Below are 26,047 nucleotides of genomic sequence, written 5' to 3'. Positions count from 1 at the left end.
TGCCAACAGGGAGTGCTTTTGACACAATTGATAGTATAAAGTCCTTTATTCGAGACCTAGTGAGATATTTTTACTAGTTACATTAGTAAAAGCTGGTGATTTTAAATATGACAAGGATAATGCAGAAAAATTAAGTTGTCTGATGGCCGCGCTTTTGAATGCAGAAAAATTTCGCTTAACAAAAAACATCCCTTAATGAAAAATCCACTCTCTTCCAAACCGACACCAAAATATAATAGTGTGGATTCTACTCAAAGCTTCTAGCCAAAAAGGACAAGATTTAACGCAGGCATGTCAAAGCAGTATCTCTGTCCTCTAGCTGACGAGTTGTAAAGATCGTCTTTGTCAGTTCAATCCACAAGCAGACAGTAAATTACATAGTATATCGACAAAGTGATTACAAACGAAGATGGCATTTTAATCGTCATAACTAGGAACCATGGAAAACACAATGGCCTTTGAAATCGCAATAATGATCAAGTACAGCCAAAAGAAGAATTCATCCAGAACAGCAGCAGCTACTTTCCATTCCTCCCTCTTTATCTCATCTTCTTCGTTGTCACGTGCCATGTTGGCCAATGATTCAACGTGTCCGACGATTTCCTCTTGTTGTTGTACTAACACATGCATTGGGCTGGTGTCTGAACATGCCAGACACTCGTCTCTCGTTTCTTCTTGTGAATAGCTTCGATTGGCCGTAATGTTGATTGCTTCTCCCTTATAAAACGCATATAAAAAACGTTAAATTTATCACAAATCGACAAAGACATTACACATTATCAAAACAAGCCAACATTGTTTCTCTATTACTTATAAAAGCAACTAGCCTGCGAAACTCGCTTCAACTTTTTTACCATTTCAGGAACTTTTCCCCCACTAATTTGTCGTTTGTCACGTTTGGGGATCGCTAGGACGTCTTTAATCCCTTCAACATCATTCTGCGTACGCGACAATCCTTTGTGATCCCGAGGTAACGTCCCTTCACATGTAATCTCCGTGAGAGCAACTTGCGTTTTGGCCCGTTCATTCTCCACGCTGCACTTCTTTTCTCCATTATTTTGTGCTTCATTATTTTCAAAAGACGTGGAGATCTTTACTAATCGTTTGCTTTTTTTGTTTGTATCATTGTTAGAAACACTTCCTCGTGGATTGTAAAACCTTGAAAAGATTGGTTTGATGGCTTATGAAAATATGCAAGAGCTACGTTATAGCTAAATATGTGAAAACTACACTACCAAAGTAAAAACTACACTACATATGTGGAAACTGCACTACCAAAGTCAAAACTACAATACTTAAGTAAAAACTACACTACATATGTCAAAACTACACTACCAAAGTAAAAACTACACTTTCAAAGTAAAAACTACACTACATATGTTGAAACTACACTATACCTTCGTAGAAACAACAGACGTAGAAACTAAAACTGCAGCACAGCCTTTGTTATTTATGAAATAAACGATTTTACTGTGTTTGCACAGGTTTATGCAAAACCGAGCAGATCTTTGAGAGAACTCGAGAGCAGATCAGTGCAAGCAAGAGACCGTAAAAACTCCACAAGACATCATTTTCAATACGACTAAAGAGAGCAATTACCTCGAAAGAGAAGCGCGCCTCGTCTTAAAGGAAGTGAAAATGCTTTGAATAAACGACTGCCTACGTTTTTTAAAGTGTGTTTGTTGCGACTCGGCAAGCTTTACTTGGGGAGTCATTCGAAACACGCGAGCCATCCAATGAAGAACAAGAGTTCGAAACCACTTGGGCATCTCACCATGTGACGCATGACGAAAGTTTACTTTCAAAACAACGCATGTGCAGAGCAAGGCAAAACCAATCTGTAAATGAAGCGAGCTTTAGGTAAGTGCCCAAATAATATGTACGGCTGGTTTTTGTCCATTGCATGTATCCCTCAAACACGATAGAGATATAGGCGAATGAATCCTTCTTAGGACTTTTGAAGCCTATTTAGGGATTCTACTTCATTGTACTTCCAACTTACTAGAAACCCTGATTAAATAGGTTGGTACAATGATCGCAGAATACCGGCAAGATAAAGAAGCTACATTGCTCCTTATTTAACGTCATTTCCACCGAAATAAAAACATTCTTAAGTGATATTTTACCTCAAACATAACGATAGAATAGTAGACACTGATGAGTGGAGTGGCATCAGAAATTGGAGGAAGGATATCGGCGACAAGAAGAAGAAAAACAATCATCGATAGCAGATTAGTAATAACCAAAGTTACTCTCTCGCCCGTGTCAGGTGGAACTTTGAAAGCCAGGATGCTCAAAGCTGTAAAACAAAACATCAAACAGGCAGTATAAGTGGACTGTTGTCACCTGCTCTTGTTCATTTTATACATACCAGTGATAACAAAACAAGGAATGATGAGATTGACGTAATAATATCTTGTTCGTCTTCTGATGCGAATGGTGTACGTTAGATCCGCATAATTTACATCAGGACAACAAGGATACGTTAAAACATTACGGCTTCCTGTCATACTTATAAGATCCCATTCTCCGTTGCTCACAAATTTAGTGAGGTCAGCGGTATCGCTCTCAAGTTGGACGTCCAGACGTTTTGTATCATAAGTCCACGAGCCAAGAGTCACGTTACAAAACTATATAATAAACAAAGACACACAACCACTATATAAAAAAACAAATACAAAACAACCACATAATAAAACAAGTAAACAACAACTATATAATAGACAATACACAACAACTATACAATAAACAAATGCACACAACAAAATGATAAACAAATACACACAACTGTATAATAAACAAACACACCGCAACTACATAATATATAAACACATAGAAACTACATAATATACAAATACACGTAATTTTATAGTATGCAAATACACAGCAACTATATAATATATAAATATACAAAACTATATAATAAGCAAATACAAAAAATTATATGGTAAACAAATACTCAACAACTATGCATCACAGTTTTCGAGAGTTGTTCAGATACTCTAGTTAAAAGTAGCTTCATTAGTTAAGAAATAAAAGATGTTTACTGTGTTTGCACGGGCTTATGCAAACCGAGGAGACCTTTGGGAGAACTCGAGAGCAGATCAGTGCCCAAGACCAAAGGTCGAGGGTTGCACCTGCTCGAGAGTTCTCTCCAACGTCTCCGAGGTTTGCATATGCCAGTGCAAACACGAAAAACATCTTTCATTTCTTTTATAAAATAACAATAATGCGAAAAAAGACAAACATTTTAATTTTTCATCTAAAATGTATTCATGATCGATTTGCAAACTCTCTTCGACTGATTGATTGTTTAGATTGATTTGATTGGTTGAGCTCAGATGTGTTCTGTACTGGCTAATGCAAACTCAGCTCTAGACCAATCAGTGCACGCGTTTCATTGTGTTTATTTTATAATACGTTCAAAAAGTCTTCATTAATGTTATGAAAATCACCTTGTACGTCACTATCTTTAATTGTATTTGATTAATAATCAATAATAATAAATCAATAAATCATTGTAGTGTAATAATGTCTTAAATATTCATACAATGCACGGTAAAGGTAAACTTCTGTATGATTAGGGCATCATTTTTTGTATCGTTTGTAAAAATGTCTTACGGTGTCAATTACATGAAGCGAGCTATTCTGGCGAGCTGGGTTAAACGAAGGGAGATCATAGAGTATTATGATTATTCTATCACTCAATTTAGTTTTCAACTCGGTCGGCCAGGAAAATTTACTTCAAGTGATTAACACTAAGAAGAGTGTGTACCTGTTCATCAACTAGTGTGTACCTGTTCATCAACTAGTGTATACCTGTTCATCAAGTAGTGTGTACCTGTTCATCAAATTGTGTGTGTCTGTTCATCAACTAGTGTGTACATGTTCATCGACTAGTGTGTACCTTTCAACAACTAGTGTGTACCTGTTCATCAACTAGTGTGTACATGTTCATCAACTAGTGTATACCTGTTCATCAAGTAGTGTGTACCTGTTCATCAAGTAGTGTGTACCTGTTCATCAAGTAGTGTGTACATGTTCATCAACTAGTGTATACCTGTTCATCAAGTAGTGTGTACCTGTTCATCAAGTAGTGTGTACCTGTTCATCAACTAGTGTGTACATGTTCATCGACTAGTGTGTACCTTTCAACAACTAGTGTGTACCTGTTCATCAACTAGTGTATACCTGTTCATCAAATAGTGTGTACCTGTTCATCAAATTGTGTGTGTCTGTTCATCAAGTAGTGTGTACCTGTTCATCAAATAGTGCGTACCTGTTCATCAACTAGTGTGTACATGTTCATCGACTAGTTTGTACCTTTCAACAACTAGTGTGTACCTGTTCATCAACTAGTGTGTACATGTTCATCGACTAGTGTGTACCTTTCAACAACTAGTGTGTACCTGTTCATCAACTAGTGTGTACATGTTCATCAACTAGTGTATACCTGTTCATCAAGTAGTGTGTACCTGTTCATCAACTAGTGTGTACATGTTCATCGACTAGTGTGTACCTTTCAACAACTAGTGTGTACCTGTTCATCAAGTAGTGTGTACCTGTTCATCAAATTGTGTGTGTCTGTTCATCAAATAGTGCGTACCTGTTCATCAACTAGTGTGTACATGTTCATCGACTAGTTTGTACCTTTCAACAACTAGTGTGTACCTGTTCATCAACTAGTGTGTACATGTTCATCGACTAGTGTGTACCTTTCAACAACTAGTGTGTACCTGTTCATCAAACGGAAAATGTTCGACATTTATCTTACAAGCGGTTTTGATGATGATGGGAGCCAGCCAAACATTACGTCCATTGTTATACAACATTACTTTCGTGTTGAAAGAATGTTGGTTACCATCAGAGCTGTCGTCAGCACTAGATGTTGAATGAAATAATAAAACTCACTTAAAGATACCACGTGAGTATAATGGGTTAGGCTATAGTTTATAGGGGAAGATATTGAACTAAGTACTGCTAAACTATCCAGGCAAATCACTTATAGATCTTATTAGCCTTTGTACAAATCGATCGAACTAAATCAATTGTGAAGATCGATTGAAGTTCTTACCAATGAAATCGGAATATTATATATTACTGTACTAGCTATATAAGTTACAGTTTGTATATTTACAGGGTATCAAATTAATCATAAAGAACGTTGGAATACAATACAAAATTGGATGAAAAGGCAGAATGCAAGGGGCAATATATGAAAGGAGGTTAATAAGGAATGGAGTTACCTTGGGTATTAAGAGCCTTTGCTGTTCAGAATGAAAATGGCCGCTGATTTCTAACACTAATGTTTTTTTATTACATCATTAATCAAGCATAAAAAACTGGCAGTTAAGACAGACTTAACCATTAACAAATCAGCTTCATTTGAAAGCTGTACAAAAAGATGAAAAATTGAATCGACACAACTTACTTATTGTATAGATACAAATCAGGTTTCCATACTTTCTCAGGAAATGTGCTAACAACTGTCATATTGTCGAACTCTTCCTTGTTCCAAGTCATCAATTGATTGGTCCATTTCTGAAATACGCAGCAATTTGTATGTTTATATCCAGTGATGTAGCTCACACACCTGCAAGGTAACTTATCCTTTACATACACTAGTCAATGAAACCCACGTTTACAAACATGCAAACTGACAATATTTATACTACCTAATATCCATTCACACACTAACAAGCCCTTCTTACACGTCCAACCACCCCTCACACACTAACAAACCCTACTTATACATCTAGCCAAGCCCCCACCTTGAAAAAACCCTTCATAAGTATATAGCCATCTATTTATACACTAACAAGCCCTTATTACACATCTAGCCATCATTTACCACCCCTTTCTACACAATTATAGTCATACACTATCACCCATTCTTGCACATCTAGCTATCCCCTACTGCCTCTTCTCACATATCTAGTCATTTCTACCACCCCTTCTTACACTAGAAGCCATCTCCTACCACCTCTTCTCACACATCTAATCATCTCTACCATCCTTTACACCCATCCCTACCACCTCTATCATCCACCTCACACTTCGACCATCTTTATTACCTTTATTTTACTTTCATCTATTATCCATTCATCTACCACCTCTTTACATACCTATCCTACCACCTCCACCCTTTTCACTTACAAGAAGTCCTCCCTACCACCTCTTCTCACATATCTAGTCATCCCGACAACCCCTTCTTACGCATCTAGAATAACCTACTACCCCTTCTTACACATCGAGAATACCCCACCACCCCTTCTTACACACCTAGTCATCCCCTTACCAACTAACAAACCTTTTCTATATATCTCGCCTTACAAAACACAGGTCGCGAAGGCATTTTCGCTATGCGTACCACAGCAGTGGTCTGATTGGCCTACCAAGTCGCATAGCGTGGCAGGAGCCGAAATCCCCGATCGAAACGTCATCATGCGACAATTTAGTGCTCAACGGAAAGAAAACATCCATTGGCTTCATGGCAAAGATGATTATCTGCTTTCCTTGTCTCATTTAATATTTGACTTAATAATTGAGTCCAAAACTTTAAGGATTTTACGATGACAAAAATTGATAAGCAAAGCCATTTGTATGGTTAGTATTGAAAAACACTTTCAACCCTACTGTAATGAAATTTTAATTCATTTTGGATAGGAAACTCACTTTGGAAAAGAATTTATTAAGCCATTAACATATCAACTCTAAAAATTGCAATCTGCGCAATTCTAGAGCCACGCTAGGATTTTGAATTCACCCCGAGAATCCTCGCACCCCCCATAAGGTACACACCTGTCTTAACCATATACTCGATGTAATTATCTGATCCTTTTCGTTCTAAATGATACGATGAATTATTCTAAGAAGTTATTTTGACAACATGATCACAGAGATTTGTTTGTCTTACGCAAATACAACGTAGATGAGTTGATCATAAGTAATTCCAACAACTATAAGAAATGCAATTACTTACAACGTCGACGAGTTGATGATAAGACACACCAACAACCATAACAAGTTGATCTTCACGTTTTTTGATTGGTCGAACGTATGGATCATGAAATTGATTAAAGATTTTTTCAAATATTTTCTGTTCGGAATTCCCGATGTTTTTATCTAAACAAAAAACGATTTCTTCTAAGATTCTAATAAGATTTACGAATATCTCTACTGACAACATCTCTATTGACAACATCTCTATTGACAACATCTCTATTTACAACATCTATATTGACAACGTCTCTATAGACAACATCTCTATTGACAACATCTCTATTAACAGCACGTCTATTGACAACATCTCTATAGACAACATCTCTATAGACAACATCACTATTGACAACATCTCTATTGACAACATCTCTATAGACAACATCTCTATTGACAACATCTCTATTGACAACATCTCTATTAACAGCACGTCTATTGACAACATCTCTATAGACAACATCTCTATAGACAACATCTCTATTGAAAACAATTCTTTTGACAACATCTCTATAGACAACATCTCTATTGACAACATCTCTATAGACAACATCTCTATAGACAACATCTCTATAGACAACATCTCTATAGACAACATCTCTATAGACAACATCTCTATTGACAACATCTCTATAGACCACATCTCTATTGATAACATTACTGTAGACACCATCTCTGTAGACAACATCTCTGTAGACAACATCTCTATTAACAACATCTCTATAGACCACATCTCTATTGACAACATTACTGTAGAAACCATCTCTGTAGACAACATCTCTGTAGACAACATCTCTATTAACAACATCTCTATAGACAACATCTCTGTAAACAGCATCTTTATAGACAACATCACTATAGACAACATCTCTATTGACAACATCTCTATAGACAACATCTCTATAGACAACATCTCTATTGAAAACATCTCTATAGACAACATCTCTATTAACAACATCTCTACTAACGACATCTCTATAGAAAAAAATCTTTACTGACAAAACCTTTAATTCTCTGTTGACAACATGCCTATAGACAACATCTCCATTAACAACATCTCTAAAGACAAAATCTACATAGACAACATATATAAAGACAACATCTCTATTGACAACATCTCTGTTGAAAACATCTACCATTAACATCTCTAATGACAACGTTTCCATTGACAAAATCTCTAGTGAAAACATTTCTATTGAAAACATCTCCATTAACAACAACTCTATAGATAACATCTTATTGATATCATCTTTACATCTCAATTGAGAACGTTTTTATTGACAACATCTCTACGAAAACTACCTGCAGATGACGAAACAGCAATAAAGTTGCAAATCAGAAGACAATACAACGATAACTCCATGCTCTCATAGAAGACTGAATACAATCTAAAAATAAAGCATTTTTTTAAACGTCGGACAAGTGCTCACATGTTTAAGAGAGATTACAAAAAAATTACGTCATTATTATATACTCTTCAATTAGAAATATTCTTACTTAACTGTAATGAACGAGGTCATGATAGAAACAGAGAGATGAATTAAGAAAAATAAGATATTCATGTGATAAATTCAAGTCATCGTCACCCTATATTCAACTTCAAATGATTTCGAATGATTATATTTTGTAATTTCTCAAATCTGTATCGACAGGTTGATTAAGGAACAATCTGTGTTCAGCAAGAACAAGGTCAAACATACTTTCTAACACGTACGATTAAATGCTTTCAACACCGTGACAATTCAAGCACCGTTTATCTTTCCGATGACGCGCTCCAATGTCTAGGAAAATATTTAATAAAGAGTTTTATGCCGATAAGGAGTGAAAATCGGCTTTTCGCCGTATTCACAGAAGTGAAGAAGACTTGAGTTATAGAAAGGCACTAGTTAAGGAAATCTAATTAAACGATCTCTCGAATTAACGCAACAGGTTTTACTTTACATTTTCTGTTGAGCTTACCTCACAAATTACCATACGACTCTAAGTAATCCACAAAGATCCTTCATATTGACATCACAACATCATCGTTTTTTGTCATCAGTTCTTGCAAACGGAGACAAAATGAACGTAACTTGACCACAGACCTAAACAAGGACTCTCGTGTTTAAACATAAAGCCATTGAAGTAGTTGAACACAATTGAGCAACAGGGGACAACATTGTTACCACAGACTACAAGATCCTCTACATAATGATCAAATTTGTGTCTGCTTTCTCTGTCATGCGTATTAGAATAAACTTTACAAACAAAGAATATGGAAAATGATTAATCAAAAAAAAATAAAACAACGTTTAATTTTACATGTAACACATTAAATGGCTGACATGGCAACTGCCATGTTGCACGTATAAGTACTCAAGACTTAACATATAATTCCTATATTTAAATGAGCTCCAAACAGCGCAAAAAAACATACAAGACTTCGCATTAAGTTGAAACGACCTTGAAACGGAATTTTTAAGCATATATTTGTGGAATATGGCATAAAAAAACGTTCCTATAAAAATACAATTGGTGATGAACTCGAACGACAAAATAACAAGGGGTGATGTGCACTGCTAATTTATAAAATCAAATAATTTCTCATCATTATCTAATAATCGAAATTTCTTCCCAAACAAAGTAGTCAGTTACGGCTAGCAAAGAAAAAAGTGAAAATGCTTGAAACGGGCTGCATGTTCACTAGCATGCACGTATCAAAATTTCCATAGGGCAAAACACTTAACTGTTAATTGGAACAAGAGCACACACAAAAAACACAAAGCCGCTTTACTTTAACACGCGATCTATGGGAATAAGTGATGCACACTTGATTTCTAGAAGTTTTACAGCCACTTACAATTGGGATGTAACAGCTATGAAAGAAAACCGCCATGATGTTATGTTTTTTTTTTGATGTCATTGATAAAAATACGCGCGGATTTAGCTTTTAATCTTAACACCATTATGAACAGACAAAGAAGAAGATATTAGTACATCTTGTAATATCTCCGTTTGTTTACATTTGGTCATGACACGCAATAAAATATTTATGAAATAATCGATGATGTATCTTTTTAAATTCAAAAAATATATAACATCACTGTGGGGATATGTTTTTTCCCCATAAACACGACGATTAACCTGTTTTCAGCTAAAATACATCCTATATAAATCCAAAATATACCTCGGACACACCCAGCGTCACAATACCTATTTTCTCATTAGCATAGCGTGCGCTAGACTCGACTAAGCGCCATAAATCGCACAGCAATCTCATCGTTCATGTGAACATTCTCCCACTGGAGGTGTAGTAATGTTACAGACATTCTCAGACAATCGACGCTGAGTCATTAACCAGTGTTCTCCCGCCTCATGCAAGGCAGTCGTAAATTTCTTCGTCGGTAAAGTATTACATGTTTCGGGGGGTCATGTCGTGGTTTGATTGAACAAAGCGACAAATGAGACAGATGAAAAAAACAAATACATCAAAAAGGAGTAAAATAACAGGAAGGATGCTGATTCTAATACAATAAGAGAGTCATGCCCACAAACCGTAGCTGTGTCGCGGAGCTTGCTTAAAATATATGGGATAAGGATGTTGATGAATATTATAGAATAGAACGGAGACAACCACCAAAAATTCCTCTTTGATATGATTTATAGAACTTTCTACTGATGTTGTTTTCACTCTTCTAAACTACACAATTCTGAGATTAAAGCAATCGAAAATTGCCTCTTAGGGAGATGATGAATTTCCATCAAAATAACAGGCTAATGAAGGAAACATAAGTTTCTTTTCTTATCTCATCCGTTGCAAATGTAACTAATAAATATTGTCTGCCGGTAGGTATATCCCTCATTTTCGTAGGTAGCTAACAAACAACAAAATTTCAACCATTTCGAGTTCGAAAAAAGAGCTGAGGTTGCACATTTTAAAGCAATTATAATTGCTTAAACAGTAAAAAAAAACAGTATGTCGTGTGTTTTGCCTGTCGGTAATCGGGTACACTTTCCCTCATGTTACATGCTAAATTGTTAATAAACACCAAGACAAACAAACGTAAGAAAACTTCAACATGTTGTGATTTTAATTGAAATCAACGTCGCCGTCCAAGGGTCAGTGTCAAAGCGACATTGCGGTCCTCGACATCACAAAGAAACCATTCGTATTCAAAGTAATTACAGCACGACGAGAGTTCGCGGTAAGAAGCGGAACACAGACAAAATTATCTATATAAAGAATCATTAACAATATAGAAAATGACCTAGGGTCGTAAAATACAAATATCGTTGACCTCTTTTCATCGATGGTATAGAAGATTTCTCCCGTTCCTAGGTAGGTAAAATTTCATCGAATTTTATCTCAAGCACATTTTGTGCGAACACGAAAAGCAAGTTTTTGAAACATATACAGGTATTGCACACTCTCAAAGAAAGAAATGTTGTAGCTATTATCTTTCCAAAGTAAGCAGCAACATAATGCTACCAATAAACTACACGGGAAAACGTTTCTAACGAGCCTCGTTTTAGATCCTTTACAACACGAAAATAAACTACATGGGAAAACGTTTCTAACGAGCCTCGTTTTAGATCCTTTACAACACGAAAATAAACTACATGGGAAAACTTTTCTAACGAGCCTCGTTTTAGATACTTTACAACACGAATGCCAGATATATTTGTATATTATGACGGGAATTGTTCCAAAAGGATGTTGTCATTAATTACAACCCAATTAAAACCTGATGCTCAAAAATGTCCATTATTAAATAATTATTTAAGTAAGATGTAAGAGCCATTTAATACCATTTCATTAGAAATGATTTCAGAAACAATTAAAACGATATGAACTGAAAACGAATTGGTCTAGAAGGACGGCGGTACATATATGTGTAACATACCTGTACTTTTTCCCCACCATATATCGATTATTGTTTTCAGTAAAGTTTAATTCCTCGTTCCACAGACGAAATTTTTCACGAGAAATAATACCGCGTATTATGCAAATGATGCACTTTACTGATCCTGTTGAATTTTGATTAATTCGATTTGGCAGTCAGGGAAATGGAAGCTCGCTGCCAAATAGAACTTTTTTCTTGAGATATTCTCGTGTTCTTCCTCACGCTCGCACAAAATCATAGCGCGTTTACATTTTCGGCGAGAATTTCCCATATGGAATTAGGCTGTAATATTTAAGCCGACGGCAATAAGAAAAAAAACTTATTTATATAAAGGTTGAGTACTGTCTGCGCAATTACATGCAACGTTCGGAAGAAAGTGTTAACAGCCGGGTGGTCTCATTAAATACTAAAAATCAATCAACAAACCACACGAAAAACCAATTCAAAGTTGCTTCTTTAGAAAGCTTTGCACTTAATACCCTTCACTGATGAAATCTATCTCTATCCTTCTAGAAGATAGCACGTGGGAACGCAAACAACAAGATGATTTTTTATACTCTCAGAGTATCAAGATCATGTGAAATAAGAACAGGCATGACATGACACAATGAAATGCTGGCATAAGCAAAATATTTACAAGTAGCTAGCACGTATAAAAACGCAACGAAATAATCACACATTACAATGACTGCATCATAACGCGTATTATTACATATGTGAATCATGCTGTTTTATTACAATTAGCAAAATCAAAGACAAAATAATCACAACAAGCGTGTTGATTGACATCGCAGCGTGTGAACTATGTTTTCAAACCACATTGAATAAGCGATTTGTTTTTCTATGTTTAAGTATCAGAAAATTGACAAAATTGCAAACAAGGGCATGACGAATAGTTTGCATAATTCCCGCAGTCAAAGAAAAAAACAATCTTTACGGTCTGGGGTCCGTTTCCAGCGGAACTTCGTTGCAGGAAACTTGTCTTATAACAATTTAACGATTAAAGTATAATAAGCATGAATTCAAGAAGCGAGAAACGTCGTCAATAGCTCAAATACGCAGTAACTTCGAGAAGTTCACGAGCGAAATTATTTACCAATTATAGCGGATAAGAATGTGCAATGTAAACAAAACAATGCATAAAATCTCTCAATTCTGATAAACACTTCCATTTTTGTCATGTAAAATCCAACTGATCGCTTCTTATATGCATGTAAAGCACACCATCGATCTGACGTTCTTAACTTTATACGGAGGAAATATGCTTCAATATTAAAAATATGCAGCCGCAGTTAAATGGCATTATTGGAAAAATCCCAGAAATTAATTAATGCTCTTAGAGCGGAAGGTCGAGGCGTGTTAACATATGTATTACACGATTAGATATGGGGACGCATAGATTTTCATCGAGAGTTGCAAATATTTTAACAAAACACAACACAGTCACATTAAATTAAAACGTTCATACACTTTTTGTAATTCTATGTACATATCAAGTTCGGGTTCTTTCTGGAGGACCATCAAAAGGAAGGTCATGACCTACTTTTCCTATGTGACAACAACACAGCACTGGTCTGATTTAAATCTTCGCTATTTTTATGGCTGCTTGCGCAGCCAACAAGCAATCAACAATTCATGAATGGCAGATTCATTTGGACACTTTTTACGGCAAGTAAGATCCTCAGTCATAGTTTATCACGTTCACACATCACGCAGTAGATTTCAACCATTAGACACACCAATTGTTAACCATGTTCCCACACCAAAAGTTAACCATCTATCTCCATACACAAATACTCAATCACATACACACCAATACTTAACCATGTACCTATTTCAAAAGTTAACCATCTATTTCCATACACAAATACTCAATCACATACACACCAATACTTAACCATGTACCTATTTCGAAAGTTTACCATCGATCTCCACACAAAAATACTCAAACAACATACTTACCCCTATTTACAACGTATTTTTTCGAAACAAGCAATTCATACAATTAGTTAATAAAAACTGATTAGGCAGAAATAATACTCGCGACAAGAAATTTTGCAACGCATGAAGCATCGAGTTCATCTCAAGAGAAGTATGCGTGAAATTTACAAGAGCTTAAAAAGATTAACCTTCTTCCCTTTTCCCATAGACAAAAAACATCACAAAAACAAAAAGGAGCTAATTGAATGTAGGATTTTAGTGCTAATACTCAAAAGGTTGTGTGCAATTACACACATGTTATTCTGTGGCATTAAATTCACCGATGACAATAAAATGATTGCCAATATTTACCAAATAGGGTGTCAAGAAACTAGACATTGTATAGCAAGATAAGTAGGTATTAGTGGATATTAAGAAAGAAATTAGCTTATTGTAGAGTGCTACATATGATTTAAACCTTTTCGCGCGTGATTTGCAACATGTAAACATTACCGACTTGTAAAGTTCTCAGACAAAATGCGTCATGCTTTAAATTTTACTTTTCCAAGACTGACACGCCCTACCATGGTTTTGGACCAAAGTCATTTCCTTCGATATCGAACATGTGGCAATCAAAATATTTATTGTGGTCAGAACAAGATCATCTAATCTATTAACCGTGAGTTAAACCACCACACTTATCCACAACAGAGAATTGGCAACAAACTTTTCTAATAGTAACTTCATGTAATACTATATGAAAGGACTATGGTAGTACACATCGTATGATACATGGATGTTGAATTTCAGCAGGCTTTTGTCTTTGCTATTATATTAATGTATTATGAAAAATAAGACTCGGGAAGTACAAAAATGTCCTCGATACCATGAAGATAAGTAATTAATAAAATCATGAATAGATAAAACAGCCTGAGGATATCGCCACATGACAATGTATTAATTCTGCTTGACACCTCATATAAGTGTCACGACACTGTCAGCATACTTGAGACATTGGCGAAACTTCCCAAGGTAGAGGTGCTCAGAAACAGATACGCATTGCTCTGAAATATACTGTAGCTATCCATAGAGAAGTCGCAAGACGAGACAAAGAGAGAAGAATCATGACTAAGCTATACAATTTCAAGGTAGATATTTTTATAGACCAATGTTAATTTATAATATAGAGTACATTTTGGTCGGAAAAGATAGTTTTGGCAGCCTAAGACGTCCATATAGTAACGCATATGGGAGTATTAATGCCGTTTTCGTCAATCCTAATGGCCTAACGTAAAAAAATCGCGCCGATAGCTAGGCAATAACGCATTGTGATCGCATAAAGTTAGAAGTATGAATTCTGGAGTCAGTTAAAGACACATTCTTTTAAATGGGTAAATTGGTAAAGGCAAGTTCAACCCTCCCAATTAGATCACTCGTTTTGCTTTATAGAAGCCATGAAAACATTTAGAACAAGACTTATATTATTACATAAGACACTAACTATTCCTCGGCGACTTCTGCATTTTTTGAATCAAGAATCTCTTAAATATAGCTCCTCTGAAAGACACGATTATCTTTCGTGCATGGGGTTTAACCAAATATAAATTTCAACACTATTCGTTATCTTCTATCGTCATTATAAAGCACTCGAAAATCTCATACGACCATTAAACCAATTATGTAATCTTTGTATCTGATAAATCTTTCGTAGACTGGAAGACGTTATCAATTAAAATACTTTCAAAGATTTCTTTAAAGGTTTTTCAAAGGCTTTTTCAGGGAGTTGGTTTACTAAATTAGTTCATGAAAGACTTACAATGATTTCAAAGAAAGCAATTCCAATTGCGTGGTAGTTTAAAAGTTTCTAGTTTGAAGCAGTGTATTCATAAATGTCTGGAAATGTAATTCCTCAAAATTCCAACATAAATCACGCCTTCCAAGTACAAAGTGCTTAAAATGATGCAGAGGGCAACCTCTTTTAACATTCCACAAACATATTCCACAAAAGGATTCCAACTATTTCTGAAAAATCAACTTTAAACCAAGAACTATTTGTTATGTAAACTGAGGATGGATAAACCTGCATATATAGATTGGGAAAAGTCAACATAAATCTTCTAATCTTCTAAGCGTTACAAGATTGCAATAAGCACATAAAGCAAGCAAATTTATAAACATAACCAAAGCAAGTTAAGGTAACCAGACATAGCGATGGAGGATTACCCGCTAATGAGTCTTAGCCAGCGCTGGTATATTGATTCTAATGAAGAGCGCTCATCAAAATATACCGTTCAAACCTTTTTAGTACAGACTATTAGACATGTCATTCAGGGATTATTTATATTAGTCAAGTATCGAACAGATAATACAATGTCGATGTACGAATTTTAAATATTTTACAAACTACGATACATGACTAATTGCATTGAGCGTCCAAAATGTGCAAAATTTCTCAAAGGATTTTTACCATTAAGTTATGGAGGTTAAAACATCACTTGAAAATAGGATCAAACACTTACCGATCAAGTCCCCATTTTATTCCCGACCATCACGACAAACGGCGAATGCATCTCGGAATACAACACTTTATTGATCGCACTGACTGGACTTGAAAAGTAAAAGAAATGGGAAAAATATTAAAATTATGAAAGTGCTATACAATACACACATCGCATTATCTAGAAAATTACTCTCTCGTTGATTTACACCATCCACGAATATAAAGTCCAGCAGGAAACCGGCATTACAAAAATGAAAAACAAAACGATAATGCCGCTATAGTTAAGTCTTTAGCAGTATATTAAAATCAACTTAGAAAGTGCGACATGTATGGTGACAACATGAGCGGGTATTCAAAAAAGAAACATTTGTTGATTAGAATACATAATAATAAAAGATTGTGTATTCAAACAAACAAGTGCTAACAGAAGAATTTGAATCGTAATAAATTTATATCATTACGTGAGCTACAGAGAGAACTTAACAAACCGCTAACTTCAAAGAAACCGGCATTGCTAATTTAATCAAACTATATTTTTCAATCGGGTCTCTGGGGTTGATCCCTTCAAACCATAATCCTGGCACACGATCCGGCGACTTTACCCAATTGCAATAAAAATGGCGCTTACTTAAAATATTTCGCTTACTTACTGTATGTAGAATTGCGTGGGCAGATAATAAAACTGTTATTGCATGAACAAAGAAACTTACCAAAGTGGTAAAATAACGTTCTAGGATTAAAGAGCACAAACAAATAGAACATCTTCAAATATCTACAGGATAAAAAGTTTAATATGACAAAGAAAACATTAATTATAAACTGCAATAGGAACATTTAGTTAAAAAAACTTAGTTAATTGCATGCGGAACACAAAAAGATGGGGGTTGAACAGAAATTGAGCTCTCCTAAATTGTTGAAGAAGCTCACGCAAATAAAGTCCAAATCACACTTGCCAACAGCATGAGACTGTTCAACACATTCAGTCGTGTGGAAAATCACGTAACAAATAATTCAATATTGCACATATCCACACATATCCATGCATGTCCTCCTATAACTACGTCAATAGTTCAGACCGTCGTAATGTTTTTGCGCCCACAAGACAAGAAAACTTTTAAAAAAAGCAACATTGTCAATGATCGTGGTATTTACGTAATTCCCATATTGAATAACAATAATGCTAAATTAACAAGAAATTATTTTCCACTGAAATTTTAGAGTGCTTTTTTACTGCTGATTATCGTGACCGAGTCAATCATCTGTATACCAATGGCAAAATCTAAACGACGACGAAAGTCCCAGGCTTCGGGTGGAAGACCAAATGTTCTGCAAGTTTATAACTACACCGACGCTATAGCAAATTCCCCGACTAATTTTCGCACAATGGTGTTATATTCAACCAACGGTCTGGTCTATCTTCAAGTCAACAACAACATGAGACTGGGAACGAATCAAACCCTTGGTCCTAGAGGTACGCACGCGGCCAAAAGCAATAACGAATATTTATACAATATCTTATGTGGTGATCTGTTTTATCGATTTTCAGCAAAATTCATTGGTGAAACTATGTCTAACACGGTACTGAGGTTCAAAAACGAGGTCAGCAAACGATATCTTGCTATCAATCAAAAAGGAAGATTGTTGCTACAGGTAAAAAAAAACTCAGCGTAATTATGTCACAGCGAAGATGGTACATAAGAAATCAATGTACTTGATCTTCTTATAATTATGTCATAGTGACGATGGTACATAGAAAATCAATGTATTTGATCTTCTTATACATATGTCATAGTGAGGATAGTACATAAGAAATCAATGTACTTGATCTCTGTATACTTATGCCATAGTGAGGATGGTACATAAGAAATCAATGTACTTGATCTCCGTATACATATATCACAGTAACGATGGTACATAAGAAATCGATGTACTTGATCTCCGTATACTTATGTCACAGAAACGATGGTACATAAGAAATCGATGTACTCTACCTCCTTATACTTATGTCACAGTGAAGATGGTACATAAGAAATTAATGTACTTGATCCCTTAAACTTATATCGTAATGACGATGGTACACAAGCTAACAAATGTAATTTCTTAATTATAGCGCAAACCAAACGACGACTGCCTGTTTGTAGAGACATGGAAGCAGGGATTTCACACATACGCATCATTTAAATACTACAAGAAACAAAAATATGATACATTTATTGCTGTTAAAAATAGCGGCGATATAAAGTCGCCACTATTGACAGCAAGAGATCAAAAAGCCATCTTATTCATGAACAGCGTTTGATAGGATGCGTCAAATAACTACAAAAATAGAATTGTTTGAAAACAAATAACCATGGTACGAAAAATATTCAACCTCCAAAGTTTTTCTAAGATTGAGTTTCAGGCCATTTAAGATTCAAAGTGTAAAACCAAGTATTTAATAGATTGAAAGATGAAATTGATGCAGTCTGAAAGGCAAATCGAACAAAAACTTCCAACTTGATGTAGCCTGGAGATTAAAATTCTCCTACCATGGTCATTTTCACGACAAAAGCTGAATGGATACATTTGACCTTTGTTTTATAAATATACTATAGGTAAAAATAGCTTTCAAACATAAATAAACTTGCTATTTGGCTTTTGCTCGCCATTTCATGAATACACATCGTCAAGGAACATTCTTATTTCAAACTCCCACGGCATTTAACTATATTTATTACGTTAGCGCATTTAATGTAAATTATATATCGAATAGCGAAGCATATAAAATAATGACGAGTACTTAATGTATGAATGATTATTAAGTAAAATAATTGTATGGTTTAAGGAGATGTTGTAAGGTATTTGCCTTTTGAAGGTTTTATAATTTATTATACAAATAAAGACAGCAAGAGTTCAAACGTGTCGACTTGTTTATCTATTGAGCACATGAATACAGTTTTTACCCTATTTCAACAATCGTTTGAAAGCAATCGTGGAGTATCATCTTTAAATCGTGTTAGTTCACACGTTAAGAGGGTGAAACATTACATTTTCAACACTGAAGCGAGAGGGTATTGGATTGAGCGGTTCAAATCGTGACATCAGATTGTCTTAGATTCAAGAACTTCTCCCCAGATAGTATGTTAGATCTTTATCGATTAAACCTGTTCATACATTAAACACCAAGTAAAGTTCCTTGCCAAAGTTTTTTAAGCCAACATGGCAATCGAATTAAACATGCGCGTCTCAAACTGCTATATTTTCCCAATGTCATGGTCAAACCCCATTGTTTCATCGCTATGTTTGGCCCGCCTAATTTATTGTCGAATTAAACATGTGCATCTGAAACTGCCAAATTCTCCCAATGTCATGGTCAAACCCCATTGTTTCATCGCTATGTTTGGCCCGCCTAATTTATTGTTTCAAATATCAACAAAAGATGAACACAATAGTTGAAGCTGTGTGAACGAATGGAAAAGTAACAAAGAGACTCCTACGTTATGGACGCCTGTATAAATATCTTGTTTGTGGACTAATTCGCAAAAATATCAAATTTTCTTAAGAATTTGGGTCGCCTGAGATAATACAAAAACGCCTCGCTGAAGGATCGTTTGGTATAAAACCGACTTTATATTTATCTAACTACCTCGTTTCTTTTCTCATTTCTTTGTCAAAACAAAACCACCCGTCCAAAAATATCCACCACCTTGCTTGACATAAAATAACCTTGAAATTTCCGTTACAATCTTCTCTCGGATCAACAAATACGCAAAACTGAGACAAAAATAAAGTCAGCGGGTCTTATGAAAACCTAATTGGTCGCGTCCCAATGTCAACCAAAACCGAATGTAATTGGTCAGTGCTGGACGAACCCTTCTATCCCAATGAAACCTGATTGGTCAATAGCTCGCTACACACAGTTCTCTACAACAAGAAAACGCAACTTACATCTCAACAATTTACGAGCACAACGATCTTTCGGTAATCGCTAAACGAATTGAAAGGATTCACAATAACACTCGTGAAATACAAAAAATTCAATTTCCTGGGCCATCACGATGTCATGTTTCGGACATTACGAGCCTTCCAGGCTTCACTAACTAGTCACAAATATACACCCTATAACCCATCACAAAAAGAATGAATGATACTATTCAACATTCATGGCAACTTTCCAAAGACATATACAATACCAGTGCGAAAATATTTTATTGTAGTTATGACCTCCAAGCGTGGTACATGTAACGAAATCTGCTGAAACATCATAACGTAATTATTTATGACGTAAAACAGCAAATTATCTTGTATCATCAAGGTGCATCGACCTTGAACATTCATTTGTAGATCATTTCAACTCACAGTGCTATCAGCATGAGTTGGATACGTTACAGAGACACGATGCAAGCAGCGAAACACAAAAATATCATGCAAGGCAACGCCAGTTTAAACAAACAAACGGCGCATGTGTGCAGGCTGGGTGGAGACACTTTTTATGATAATTTTTTGACATGATAAAAGCTCTTTCAATTCTCGCTAGATTACGTGATTTGTCTTAGTATCCACAAAAACATTCAGGAAAGCTTTTCATTATATCTTTATAGCGAATAAACTCATCAATCCTTTATGGAGTTAAATTGAATGTAAGTTTTAGTACTAAATTCACTGTAGTCTATCGTCATTAGATCAACTACATCAAACCCTCAAAGTCGTAGCCTGGGAGACGTTATGAATTAAAATACTTTAAAAAGACTTCTTGATGTAACATAAAAGTTTTCTTAAAGACTTTTGACCATATACGTTCATTTACAAAACGAGTTCAAATAAAAAATGAAAGACTTAAAATGATTTCAAAGACAGCTATTCCAATCATGTGATAAATTTCTATTTTAAAGCATTGCATTCATACATGTCAGGTAAAGTGATTCCTCGGAGTTACGGCAAGCACGTGATGCAGTGGTGACGTCAGAAGGGGGGTTCAAAACCGGTGAATGCAATATACAAATATGAAGTACAAGTACAGTAGGCGCTTTTTTGACTTCCTCATACTAAATACGAGATAATTTTCATGTAAAATAAATACAGGCCTGGTAGCCAGATAGCTTACACAATGCATGGAGTTGAAATATTATAAATATTAACATACAATGCCAATGAAAATATTATGATCATGAAAGTGATGAAACATTTTTTGTCGAGACTTTTATAAAAGACGAACAAATAAGTAAATATCGATATGAGAATTTTAAACTTTTCGCTTAATAAGATAGATGAATAACATCGTATTTGGTAGCTTATCGATGTGAATATGTACAACATGTTGAATTTGACGGAGTGGCGTAGCCAGCACGCAAATTGGGTCCTGCTATGCACATTAGTCTGTGCTAACTAGCTGCAACAACAATACTTTTCTAAAGAAGTGAATGAAGATGTTGTGAAATTTACAAAGCAGAAGCAAAACTTGCTGGCAGGCTACGCTACTGATTTCTGGCAGGATTTTTTCTTAAGCCATTAAGGTTGAAACACCACTTAAAATAAGTATCAAACACCTAAAAATTCACGGTTTTACGACCAAAGTCGATTACACGCGACTTCGTTCATCGCAATATCGCCATGTGTTGACTGATCTTGACAAGTAAAAGAAATGGTAAAAATATTTAAAATGTGAAAATTATGGTCATCTCGATGAAAAATTAAGTGTATATAAATGAAATGAAGGTAAAGGACATATGGTACATTTCGGTACGAAATCTGCATGTGCGCAACCAGAAAAAACATCAACGACAAACAAAGCATGTGCACAACCAGAAAAAACATCAACGACAAGCAAAGCATGTGCACAACCAGAAAAAACATCAACGACAAGCAAAGCATGTGCACAACCAGAAAAAACATCAACGACAAGCAAAGTGTATTATGGTTAGGTGCTAAATGAAGCATGGTGGAGATAACTGCCTACATATCATTATTAAACAAGACAATTAAAATAGTAATATTTCGGTTTTATTTCAAAACCAAAATCATCAGACAGAATGATGATAGTTTTGCAATAAAATCGAAATATTACAGTTTTGATCGTCTTGTGTTATAACTATAAGTTAAGTTTACAAGATGTCCTTTTTTGGATTACGTTTTTTACTGGGTATTAAAGTTCACTATACTTATACGATGTATTTGATTATGTTTTACGCAGTGCTGTAGAACTAAATTTATCAGATGGGGGGGCTCTCTTGACGTTTTTGTAAATAGTGCCCTTTTAAAATTACCCATTTCAAAGGTAGAAGGGGGGCTCCTTCCCAAGCGCCTCCCCACCTTCTACAGCACTGGTTTCACGACTCCAAAAAAACACAAGTTATTTCTCGCAAATGAAAAATTAACGTGATGCAATAGCCGACTCGGTCACCAGATTTGAACTTTTTAAAAAATTTAAAGGCAGAATCGAATCGTTTGATAAAAAACTTAAAAACTATCAAATGATGATGAACTGATTTCAAATGCTGCAAAATGTAATGCATGAAAAACGAAGCTAGTTCAAAACATAACAGGCACAACACTATTTTTGCTATTTATTTTTCTTTTAATGGCATGATTGAAATTATAGTTCATCTATTTTTCGATAGTATTTTCTTTCATTTTTGCACTTTTCTCCAAAACTTGACAAGCTAAAAACGATAATTTTTTATCGAGGGTGTACTATTTTGGTCATCACAATGTACTTTGAACAGGGTATGGCAAACTAGTCCAGCAAACGTACAATTTTAACTAAACCATTGAAATTTAACAAAAATCTGCGTACTATTCAACACACATAAAATCGTAGGCAGAGAAAAGAAATTGATTGATTGATTGATTAAACTTTATTAAAAAGAGGGTAACACGTGACACAACAAGTGTGAAAAACTTGTGGCCCTAAATTGCATTTAAATGCGCTAAAAACTTACCAATAAACAAAAATAACACTTTTGAATCAATATTACCCGTTAAAATTCCACTAATGAAACTTTCAAATGATTGAACAATTAGGAAAGGCATTTAGAACACACGAGGGACGACAAGAGAAGATAGCAGGGGACATGATACACCCGGAGATTTTATTGAGCTATTCAACATCAACATATAGTACTACTTTACCAAGGTGCTCCGATGTTAATAACATAAGTAGGAAGTTACCAAAGAGCGCAAATTAAAACATTTCAAAAGCGGGAAACTTAAATTATTGTAAACAAAGCAATTAAAACGGCTGGCGTAAGTTTTAAGTAAATTTTCTTCAGCAAAGCAGTTTACAGTTCACCGTTTGCAAGATGTTTCTGGATGAAAATAACAACACTGCTAAAAGTAGATACCTTGTTCTAGCTGCGTGTGCGGAAGCTATGGTTTTGTGAAAAGTAAAATCTGACGGAATTGAAAAATACGAGCCGGTCGGTTAAACTCGCCGGCTGAATTAATGTACTAACGCTGAAGTTAAAAGTCAACAGAATTGAGAAATTTTTTCATGTATATCATTAGTATAGGTAATAGCATGCTTTCGAGTGCAATTTGAGAAAAACATGCACGAGTGACTTTTTCAAAGGCTATTAAAATTGCACGAGTTCGATAGAGGAGTCTATGAAAAACTCACGAGGGCTTGTTTTCCAAATTGCACGAGAAACCATGCTATTACCTCTACAAAGTGCGTTGACCATTGATTTGTTGATAATTTCATTTCACATGGTATCAGCACGATTTGTCTCTGCGTTACAGAGACACGATGCAAGGCAGTAGGCAGGAAAAACTCATGCCGCACAGCATTCAACTAACGGCACATGCGTGCAGGCTGGGTGAAACCGTTTTTTATGATAACTGTTTAACATTGCACCATGTAAGCAACACGTGACATTCATGCGTGGGTGATTTTATTATTGCATCTACAGCCAATAGAATACTATACTGGTTTTACTAAATACCCAACATCTGGGAAATATTCGAAAATGAAGACATGAAGTACAGGATTCGGGGCAAACTCTTATCGTAAAGCTGGTTTGTGATGGCAAAATTGAAAATAAATTCAGAAGTTGCATCTCAACGTAAAAAAAATCTAAACAGGCCGTTGATATAAAAGCACAGCTGAAGATCGAACACGCATCGTATTTTCAAAAACAAAATTGTTTTCCATTGCCATCGAAAATACACAACAATGTACTTAATTATAAACAAGAACAGACAGCGCACGCGCAATGACCGTCAAATCAGGTGAACGTACATAATCAATACTGAAAAAAAATACAACTTTTTTCCAACGGGCAAACGATAAAAAAATCAAACTGAATATTTATAGTTGAAGTGGCAAAAAAACGATTGCGTTGTCTTCTTGACGTAAGTACGGCTCTTGTCGCGTAGTACTTAAACTCTGCGATAAAGACATGAAATTCAATTCGCCAGTTCCTCGTAGCTATAGCATTAACATAATATACAAAATAACAAATAACACACTTATTGTGATAAACGGCAACGACCGGTTTGTAAAGTATCGCATCGATAATCCACGGAATAATTCGCAACATCAGCGGAATCTACTAATCACATTCTCGAGGACGTGAATAAATAATTTAATCAACGCGCCCAAGGTGAGAGCCGAGATTACAACGCATCCATCAATTCTACGTATTCAAGACTCGAAATGATCCGTTTGCCTCAGGTATGGAAACATTTCTTTCGTATTAAATTACGGATGTACACGAGAAATGATATGAAATATGATTGTTTACGTGTGGACAGTTAAAGATTTTCCTTGTGTGTTTCGAACTCAGCTGAGTCCAATACTGCTCCTTGTATAAATGTTTGATAAGTTAAGCCGAATATGGTTAAGTAGCAGCCATATATAAAAATAATCGTTAGTCCTATATTTCACGGCATGTGCAGAAAATAAAAATGAATCGTCGATAAGACCAGAAGACCCCCCAACTTCTTCCCTTCTACCACTCTTTACATGAATATGTTGTGGTACATAGAATTAGTAATATATGCAACGTTAATTTGCAGCCCACGTACATCAATAGCAGGTATTTATCGCAAATTAAACTTGTTGTGTTGCAATTAACGGCAATATTGGAGCATGAAACAAGTAAAAAATATATACACTACTAATTAAATACGCGAGGATTTCTTCACAGAAAATGAGGAAAAATTTAACCGACATGGAGTTAGCAAACTGTTTGTGTCCATACTTGATTTTCTTTTTCAAATAAAACAACTCGAAATGGTTATGCTAAATATATTTTTTCAACAGATTGAAAAATAAGTTCATTTCGAACATACATCATACGACTCGATAAACTTTGAGTGTTCAAGGCAATTACCTTCACGAATTTTCGTTCGACTTCCACTTCCTTCTCAAAGACATTTTTCACATTTTGAGGCTGGAAAGCTGTACTTTAACGAGCACGATAGCGGAACTCTATATAAAAAAGACAATTTTATTGTTGACTTCAAACGACTAAAAACAAGAGGAATGTAGAGACAGCACAGAATCGTAAAACATGTTCCTTTGAAGAAAACAAGATGTTACGAGTATGGGAATGGATTGACAAATTATGACAAGGAAACAAGGTCGAATATTTCAGAATGTCAAGTGTTTGCGCTACAAAAAGCAACCTTTTGACAGGAATAAAAATAAGAAACATCCAGAGCACTTGTTATTGAAAGCTTTTTGATCAAAAAGTTTCATAATTCTTTTTCGAAAATATTACGTGCATGATATTGTGAAAAACATTGAAAAACGTCTTTGACGAGGAAC

At 35.3% G+C, this 26,047-nt stretch overlaps 2 protein-coding genes across 7 annotated transcripts; one reads left to right on the top strand and one right to left on the bottom strand.

Annotated features, from left to right (window-relative positions):
- Positions 1-27: 27 nt before the first annotated feature.
- Positions 28-25,670, bottom strand: LOC124442231 (neuronal acetylcholine receptor subunit alpha-10-like). Of its 6 annotated transcripts, none has more exons than XM_046992731.1 (16): positions 25,611-25,670; positions 17,010-17,071; positions 16,319-16,406; positions 8,956-9,080; positions 8,697-8,777; positions 8,494-8,593; positions 8,299-8,384; positions 6,983-7,125; positions 6,802-6,846; positions 5,432-5,541; positions 4,737-4,881; positions 2,372-2,630; positions 2,127-2,299; positions 1,600-1,838; positions 828-1,158; positions 28-717 (listed from the first exon to the last, which is right to left on the bottom strand). In XM_046992731.1, the coding sequence occupies exons 6-16, from the start codon at positions 8,556-8,558 to the stop codon at positions 418-420; spliced, it is 1,896 nt and encodes a 631-aa protein (XP_046848687.1). In that variant the 5' UTR covers positions 8,559-8,593; positions 8,697-8,777; positions 8,956-9,080; positions 16,319-16,406; positions 17,010-17,071; positions 25,611-25,670; the 3' UTR covers positions 28-417. The 6 variants fall into 6 exon arrangements, with proteins under 6 accessions (XP_046848687.1, XP_046848689.1, XP_046848690.1 ...); XM_046992733.1 differs by having other exon boundaries at positions 855-1,158; XM_046992734.1 differs by having other exon boundaries at positions 8,499-8,593.
- On the top strand, positions 14,827-19,196 carry LOC124442239 (fibroblast growth factor 2-like). The gene is made up of 4 exons (XM_046992750.1): positions 14,827-14,947; positions 17,518-17,770; positions 17,846-17,949; positions 18,410-19,196. Exons 1-4 carry the CDS (start codon positions 14,924-14,926, stop codon positions 18,596-18,598), a joined length of 570 nt encoding a protein of 189 aa, XP_046848706.1. The 5' UTR covers positions 14,827-14,923; the 3' UTR covers positions 18,599-19,196.
- Positions 25,671-26,047: the final 377 nt, after the last annotated feature.

Source organism: Xenia sp. Carnegie-2017, unplaced genomic scaffold (genome assembly GCF_021976095.1).
Source record: "Xenia sp. Carnegie-2017 unplaced genomic scaffold, XeniaSp_v1 HiC_scaffold_20, whole genome shotgun sequence".
Lineage (NCBI taxonomy): Eukaryota > Metazoa > Cnidaria > Anthozoa > Malacalcyonacea > Xeniidae > Xenia > Xenia sp. Carnegie-2017.
Note: the sequence above shows the minus strand (reverse complement) of the source record. Positions and strands in the feature narration are given on the sequence as shown.